The following is a 9,015-nucleotide window of genomic DNA, read 5'->3' as shown; positions in this document are numbered from 1 at the left end:
GCAAGCAGAGCTGCAATATCTCATCACGTTGAAACGAGAAAATCCCTTATTACAAGTACTTAGCGCGGTAAAGGAATCTTACTCGCAGATTGAACGTGAAGCGTTGGATTTAGTATACGGAGTGAGGAAATTCCTTTATTATCTTTGTAGTAGGTAGTTTGTGAACATAAGCTTTGCTATCAATTTTTGGCAGTAACGCGAGTATGCAAGTTATTGTAGCTAGTAGAATACTATGATGTGAATATACTAGAATGTGCATTATAATAATGTAAATTAAATTAAAAATTAGCTAAAAAGTTTGTGTCTATACACAAGCAACTAAATGTTCCGAACAACTGAAATTGGAGGAAATCTGATGAGTGGGTGGTACCTACCCAGACGGGCTGGCACAAAGCCCTACCACCAAGAATTTCCTAAAGGGGGTTAAATAAATTATTAAATTTTGTATGGAATTTTATCACTTAAGAAAAATCCAAATATTTAAATTGGGGTATAGACACGCAGGGTACTAATAAACTCGAATACTTAAGAAATTTCGCTGGGTTTGTGTCTAAAGATTCCAATGGGATATCCCATGGGGTACATGGTTAGTTAAGAATAATTTAGAATTTGTGTCTCATTATTTATGATAGCTTACAATATGAAACGAGCAATTCTAAAATATAAATTTATTTCGTGATATTTATTCGTAACGATTTGGACTAAATTTAGCATTAAGAAAAGATTTCGCTTTTTAAGTTTATCTTTATCTGTAAATTACAAAAGAATAACTCGAGCGAAGCTAAGTCACCTAGCTTCTCGAGGATAACACTAGTAACTTTTTGTAGTTGCAGCCGTCGGAGAAGCAGTTACATAACTTTAGAGAGCGATAAATAAATTATGTGATATTAGTTTTATACAAATGTATCACGGTCAGCACCAACTGTACTGTGCCAAAAACACTTAATATGTTAAAGCTGGGTGCTGCAATATCTCTCGTGCTAAATTTGGCTTTCATATAGTTCTTGACGTTAATGGCTGCTGCTCTGCTCCTGAGCCTCATATCATGAAGTTATATTGACGATGACGGTGACGATTTTGCAGTCGTTGATGTGGTTTCTCAGTAACAGCACAAAGTTATGATAGTTTACCATTTTATGTATCTTTTATGCTCCCTTGCTTCGGTAAGCATGAAAGGTGTGATTCTGTGCATATGCTGCTGTGGGAAACGCACTCAGTGGGTATAGAGCACCAACGATCGCATAATTATTAACACTGAAGAAAACGATGTGGAGTTACCAGTGCCTAAAGTTAATATTATATGGAACAAGATTTCTGAATTGCGCCTTGAATTTTAATTGGAAAACAGGTTTATTAATGACTAGCTACTCGTCCCGGCTTCACAAGATTACAATAAAAGTCTATATGCAACTTTTATATTGAAGACCAGACATAAAAAGGAAGGAAGGTGATCCTTTCAAATTAGTCTGTTTATTGATAAAAACCGTAATAAAATCCGCTGCGTAGCTTAAAAGATCTAAACGTATAGAAGGCGGCATTCGAACTTGTTTTTTACTATGTATCTTAATCATTTATTAGAAACAATAAGAGATAAGTAAATCATATGAGATTCAATAAAATCATATGAAATTTTTCGTTTTAAAAATCAAGGAACCTGAAAAATTAAACCGGGTCAAATGATACCAAATGTGACATTTTTACTGTTTATTAACTTATTAAGTACTTAAATAGTCAAATTAAATATAAATCTCAAATAACAACGTAGTTTGGCATTCGAAAATTTGTTTTTGTTTTCTCACACACGAATGGAAAGATGACTTAGAACAATATTTAATAGAAATTAATCATTAAAACTAGTTTTCAAGAGATCAAAACATAAATCAGGTAACAACAATTTTGTAGGTCGTAAAATGAAAGGAACATCGTCACTTTCCTATTTAAATTATAAAAATATCTCTTACATTCTTTAATGTATTTATTAATAAATGAATTTACTATAACTTTCCCTCTACTATCACCGATCACCATTATCACAATTCTTAGTTATATTACAATGTACATTTGTATTATTACAGAACTAGCCCAAATTAGTGACGTGTTGAAATAACAACCGTTAATCGAACAAAAATAGCGCAAATATTGCGCGTACGCATATTGGTTGAATGCTGATAAGGCTACTTTAACTTCGAGTAGATGCTGCGGTTTTTATTGGTTTGTCCAACGCCACGTGTCTTAACAGCATACAACGCTTATATGTAAGGCGACATTGCTTAAGAGCTGAATATATAAAGTATTGTTATTGTATAACAAAATAATAGCAAATATTCATTTAAAAAATAATTTAACGAAATATATATTTCTATTTGGTGGTTATAATTTATCATACATCTTGTTGCATGGATAATGAGTTTCTTTTATATAATAAAATAACAAAATTTGGAAAAACGTGTCATTCCATATTATACTCTATACATTGTATATATACCTTTTCCTTTGATATGTTCCCTTAATTACACCAACTCCATTATCACAGCCCATTAACCGATTAGTATTAAATAACAGAATATAAACTATAAACAAGAGACAACTATAGAATGTTAGATTCCATAAGTACTCAATTATTTTTACTTTCTAATTAAGTAGTTAAAAGAATGGAATATCATTAATAAAAAATCTATTGGCTATAAATATCATCAGAGCTAGGCTCTTTTAATTTAAATATTTTAATTACCTACATATTATTTGTGGAGCGTATTCAATTAAGTCTTAAAAAAATTATCTACGTGTTTTTCGTAATTCCGTTTTTAAGTTACAATTATCCTAACCCGTAGGTAAATCACCAGCTTGGATTGTTACCTACTGTATTGTACACAATTATTATAACTTTGAGGTTCCGTTAGGTGGGCTTCACCGTGACCTTCATTAGGACTAAGTAGCCTGTGCGCTAGCGATCATGATGATTGACACATAAAGTGGTAGAACTGATCGAAGTTAACCGGTTCCAGCTCATAATCTTTTTCTGATTTGTGGAGCAGCTCTGGATTTCTTTTCAAAAAGTTCCTTACCCAATCTTCACCTGCCATCCGAGTATTGACATCAAAAGGGTGGTTCAGATTGTTGTCTTCGGCATATTGGAATGCAAGCTCTCTAATATCTCTTCTGGAAACGCCCATGAAAAATTTTTCCATACTCTTAATATACCCGACCAAGTCCTTTTCTTGACTTTCTGTGAATACACGTCTGTAGTGTCCCATTAGTGGCTTGGGGTCATCGGGTTGCTGATAGCGTACTTTACTAGCTCGCCTTTGGAGTGTAGATCGTGGTATGTGGTAGGTTCTGGCGGCGAGTTTGTAACCCATTTTGCCAGACACCACGGCTGCCACGGCTTTTGCCATTTCTTCTTCGCTCCAGGATTGGCGTCCACTCATTCTTTCGTATTTCCGTACCATGACTGTCTGAAACGAGATATAATTTGGTATATTCATATTGTGGTACATGTGTATCGAGAATTAAAATAGGGGTCATATAGCCGCTGTCAAACTTAGGCAGTCTTGCGTAAGTGAGTGTCACAATGGTAAATGAGGCCACGGTCCACCGATCACGTTTAACTTAGCTAAATTATTTTTAAATTTGCGATGAGTATAATAATAATATATAACATTAACTAGTAGCCCTCGTTATATTAAATGAAGACACATCAAGTAACTAAATAATAAGCTGTTTATTTTTCATTAAAATTAAATGTAGACATGACATCTGTGATGTTCGGCGAAGGGTAACCGTGGCCTATCTACCGGTTTTGTAAGCTGCGACCAATGTCGGCTCGAGGCGATGTAGTTAGAGCTATTTTAGAGGCTATGTTCAATGTAACTTCAAAGTAATATTTATGAATATGTAAATAAGGCTCATCTTTATTCAGGCAATGTGCGTTATATAAGTAATGTTTTTAAAATAAATGTGTACTATCAGTGCGTATTTTTATTCTTTTAATTAAAATGTAAGTTTTTATTAATTCAGACACTACTTATTCACTATTTTAGAAGCAACTAAATTTATTTATTACTTACGAAAAAAATAAGTTTAATGAACGGACGCATTATAAAAATTCTTAAATAAATATATAAGTATATATATATTTTAGCACTAATTAAGGATTGATCGAATTTTGTTTTTTCCCTTTTTACATTTTAACATAATATATTAAATAAAAATAATAATATAAGTTATATTTGAAAAACAAACTCATTAATAAATTAGGAAATACTCTATAAGTAACGACATATTATTGTAATGTAAATAGATTATACCCATTGACGTAGTTTTGGTCAGCTGCAAATAATTTGTATTCGATTATGAACATTCTAACTATGACGTAATAAAGACGATTTTCGCGTAAACAACAATGACTAACCGTGTTGGCGACCGCACACCGCATCGCTCGCAACAGCTGATAGTGAACACAGCACACGATAAAATGTGGCGTGTTTTTCCAGTGCGATAACTCGGGAAACGCGGCTTGAGGCCCCTTAACACAGCGCACATTTAACTACGATATTACTTAGCCGCAGTATGACCCACAAGTTACGTGCCTTAAAGATACATTAGCACCGGTAATGACTAGTGTCGTTTGCACGTCATTTGTGTTTCACTCTGGTGCCCGTTAAACGGGAAATACCACTCGATAGTTGTTGACCGTCCTTGAGTGACCGCGTCTTATTTTTTATCTGTTAAAAACTACGTTGACGGTCGGTCAGCTGTTTGTATTCGCTATATAATACACGTCTATCAACATATCCCTACAATCGAGTATAATTAAACGCTTTAAAACACGACCGAGTAGTATACACAATAATACATTGCTTATTTAAGTGGGTCTTTGTTCAGTTCTTTATTCGTCCAAAGAGCAATGCATGACGTCCAACGCGCTAGGTTGAGATTAAGATAGTTATTGAGACGTCACTGTAGCGGCACGAGCACGGCGTGAGCCGAGGTTACTATGACGCGTGACTTGCAAGGTCCCCGCTGCATTGCACGATGCGCCAAGGTTGCCACGCTCTTCGTTACCGATATAAGAAATCTAGGTCTCGTGAACCAATAACTAACTATTTACGTGTAAAATTAATAGGAAGAGAGAGCAACGATGTGCGCGGGCATCCATCGGATGGTTGGTGTGCCAGAAGTGAAACCTGCATCGGCCGTTACCGCGGTGCATCGACTCGAAAGTGGTTTTCGGACGAGTAAATAACGTAGGGTTAAAGGGGTGCTAGTACTCACGGGTGGTGCGTCGGGAGCGGAGGGTGAGTGGTGGCGTCGGAGGCGGCGACAGGCGGCTGGCGTCAGGAGCAGGCGGCGGTGCGGGCGCGGGCAGCGAGGCGGCGTGCGGCCAGACTGACGGCGCGCGCGACACTGGCGCGGGGCCCGTCTTGCCCCGCCGCGGCCCTGGCGCGCTGACGTCACCTGGCCCAGGGCCCGGCTGCACGACTATTTTTGTCCACAACTAATTATCGCCTTCCTTTGTCCAATCATATGTTATGTACTGAAAAGGAAATCTGGTTTTGTGCCTACGTCCACCTATAGAATAAAGGACAATATGATAGCTATAACAAGTGTCATACGTAATGGCTGCCTAAATTACACATGAGTCATAAATACATAATATTGTATATTATGCATGATACGTCTCGTTTTGTAAACATTACAATTTTTGGAAACATCAATCTTTCTTTAAGTTTAGTAGCCGATACATCCAAATAGATGGCCGTGTTGAACCATTCCGATAATTTAATGGACTTTTTATTAAACTGACTAACATTAAATAATTTTAAAGGTAAGGTAATGTTAAGGTTAATATTTACAATAATTTCGTGTGTTTTATTCCAACTGTATATTGTGGTCAGTAAGGTTATTGAATAAATAATTCCACAATATGTAAAATTAATAAATAATTCTTATTTACCATTTCTTCGATAAGACTAATAACTAAATTAGGTACCAACTATGTATAACTTAAAGTAGTTTTAAGTAATACTTAGTAATTTTTCGGTAATTACCAAATAAGTAAAATTTCGCTAATTTGTTTTTGGTTATTTTTGACTGATTAATAGTTAATTACTATCTTATCTTATGACTAAAAAATTATGAAATGAAACAATTTATTAGAAATATATTTTAAATTGTAAGCAATGAATAACATATTATATATGTACAATGTACATATAGAAAAAAAAAACAAAAGTACATAATAATTATAAAATATTATTTTTACTATATTTGATTAAAGAAAATTTATAATAGACGCTGCTCAATTCACAAACAGATCATTGTGCGACTGTAAGCATTGAATTTGAGCCAAAATGCCTGCACTGAAGAAATTTCTTGTTATTACGCGTCTGGATGACTCACATCGTCGGGTTTATCCCTGGTGGTTTCTGGACCGTTCAGATTTTCGATTGACTTTAATTAGAATGCTTTCAAAATAAATGACTTAAGACTCTTGAAGGGTAACTTTACCTATACATTTTTTTTATAGTTACAATATTAAGTATAATGCGCAATAATTCTTTCCTTTATTGAATCTGTATTTAAATTCTCTAGCAGTCTAATATTTTACTACCCTCTTCAAAGCGTTTTAGATTATGCGGTCGAATCAGCTTACAAAACTAAAATGACTAATTAACTCATTAATAATAATTAATTAGATTTATTTTTGTCTTCTATAAAAAAAAAACTAAACTTTTTTATAAACAATAATCGACCTAGACACCAAGTAACCTAGGTCGGTTATTCTTTATGAATTTATGGTTTTTTAATCTGTGCAAGAAATTTTGCTACATTTACGATAAATCACAAACACTATTTTTTAAAATTATTATTAAGGCCTAAACACTTTTCACAAATATTTTAACATATAATAATATGTTCGTTTTCTATTCCACGTGACGCATTTACTAACTTATATTTGATGACTATTTTCTTTGGTTTGTACCACGTTCCAATTTTTCCATTTGAACTTATTACATTTAAATATTGAAAAGGACCCTATGGGATGTCATTAATTAGAAAACACATTAGTATTTATTTATAATAAACATAGGGAGATGTATTGTCTTTGTTAATTAATCTCTGGAGGAAAATGGAAAAATATCCCAAATAAATAATTTCTAGAAATACCCAGAGACCAATCCGACCCACAGGGTTTTACGTTACTGACGTGAGATTAAAGTATTAAATCCAAATTTTTCTCATATTATAACCGACACTGTAATAAATATAATTATGTAGTGTGGTAGTGTTTATTTTTCTTTTTTTAATCTTCTTAATAAAATAACAAAACACTACACTATTTACATTAACTGTTTATTTTATAAATGATTTACCTACTTAAATAGTTATTTTAAGTGAAGATATTTTAAATATTTATGATAATAACATTAAATATTTTTGAGATTAATTTTAATATAATGTTCAGCTGTGATCAAGACCAATAAAAAAAACATATTTTAGACTTACTATACTTAAGTAGTCCATACTTATGTTACGGATGGGAAACAAAAAAAAAACCTACAACAGCTTATTATTTTATTTAAAACATATTTATTTCAACTTTTTATATACCATTAATAGTATTAATATTCATTTTTTTTAATTAAATGTAAAATAAAACTCTTTTCGCACATAATCGCATGGTAACAATAATTATATTTTGATAATACCTTAATGCTATTCGGTAGAGTAGATAACTATATAATACATATATTTACATTTATAGGAGTATGTCATTGAACTCCTCATTATTTTGTAGGAGTATGTCATTGAACTCCTTTAGTGGAGAAAAACATCGTGACAACCAACAATGAATGTGCTAGATGAAACTCTACCACATACTCTTATGTCTATACAGCGATCCGTTGAAGCATGTGGTGGAATAAGTGCCGAACCATTTTGATTTATTGAAATAATTTAAAAGTCCTATTTAATTAATAATTATTTCAGTCATTAATTTATTGCTTCTTTATAAAATTGACGTAGACTAACATAGCGAACACGGGCGAAATAACAGTTCAATTTAAAACATATGATAAAGTCACCGTTACATAAATATGCTTAAATAATGAACAATACCTTATTAACAATATTCTAATTATGGCTTATATTTAAATACGGAGTCGTAAAATTTTAATATATATATTTTTTAATCTTTAATTAGATATAATACTATATAAAATATACCTAAATCATATAATAACCTAATACATATCCATTTAAATATCTATTCTTGTTTGTTTTTTTAGAAATATAAACATCAAGATTTCGACTACACACAAACGAAATTATCACACACAATTATTATATACAAATAAATATGTATTAAATAATGTAATAAATATATAAAAATCTATTAAATAATTGCAATTGACGGGAATTATATATTGGTTTTAATGGTTGGCGACGTATTGACACTGTAAAGAGTATAGCAGTACGTATTAATGTCGATGGACGAAAGTGTGTACAACAGGTTCTCGTCTGCTGGCAGGTGGTTCGTCTGCCTTCGTTTAATAAAAATAAATAATAGATAATTAAACTCTTGGATCCTTATAATATGAAAAATTATTAAAATTTTGAGCTCATAGAAAACGAACCCATTACAATAGCAAATATAATTATAAGAAGTTAATAATCGAATATCAAACAAGAAATATAAAATGATATATTCGCGTTTTGTTATCAAAATAGTTTATTATCAGTCGTTTCCTCGCCGTTATCAGTGAAGATACAACTTCACCACTCTATCATGTTGTAGAAATCAAGATGTAGATAACATACAAGTAAGCGATGAGAAGTAGGTATCAATCCTTCGCTGTTACTTCTGTGACCTCCGATAAAATGTTGACATTCAATTACTCACTTATCATATAAGTAAGCGATCTGTTCCAACTTTGTGAATTCATTGTGTTATTTTTTTCTAATCGTAAGATTTCATTCTCTACAAACTTTAATGCGTGTCCTTTTCTATAA

The 9,015-nt window shown here is 32.6% G+C and overlaps 1 protein-coding gene across 1 annotated transcript; it reads right to left on the bottom strand.

Annotated features, from left to right (window-relative positions):
* Positions 1 to 1,726: 1,726 nt before the first annotated feature.
* LOC125076888 lies at positions 1,727 to 5,639 on the bottom strand. The gene is made up of 3 exons (XM_047688616.1): positions 5,616 to 5,639; positions 5,275 to 5,497; positions 1,727 to 3,451 (listed from the first exon to the last, which is right to left on the bottom strand). Exons 1-3 carry the CDS (start codon positions 5,637 to 5,639, stop codon positions 2,952 to 2,954), a joined length of 747 nt encoding a protein of 248 aa, XP_047544572.1. The 3' UTR covers positions 1,727 to 2,951.
* Between the last annotated feature and the right edge of the window lie 3,376 nt (positions 5,640 to 9,015).

Source organism: Vanessa atalanta, chromosome 3 (genome assembly GCF_905147765.1).
Source record: "Vanessa atalanta chromosome 3, ilVanAtal1.2, whole genome shotgun sequence".
NCBI lineage: Eukaryota > Metazoa > Arthropoda > Insecta > Lepidoptera > Nymphalidae > Vanessa > Vanessa atalanta.
This window is presented reverse-complemented; position numbering and strand designations above follow the sequence as displayed.

What these genes read in the sequence shown, in the direction of transcription:
- LOC125076888 (XM_047688616.1), bottom strand. Translation starts at nt 5,639, where the DNA reads ATGTGTAATTTAGGCAGCCATTAC. An exon ending in GTAATTTAGGCAGCCATTAC is followed by an intron (nt 5,498 to 5,615) that starts GTATGACACTTG and finishes GGCGATAATTAG; the next exon opens with TTGTGGACAAAAATAGTCGT. An exon ending in CCGCTCCCGACGCACCACCC is followed by an intron (nt 3,452 to 5,274) that starts GTGAGTACTAGC and finishes CGTTTCAGACAG; the next exon opens with TCATGGTACGGAAATACGAA.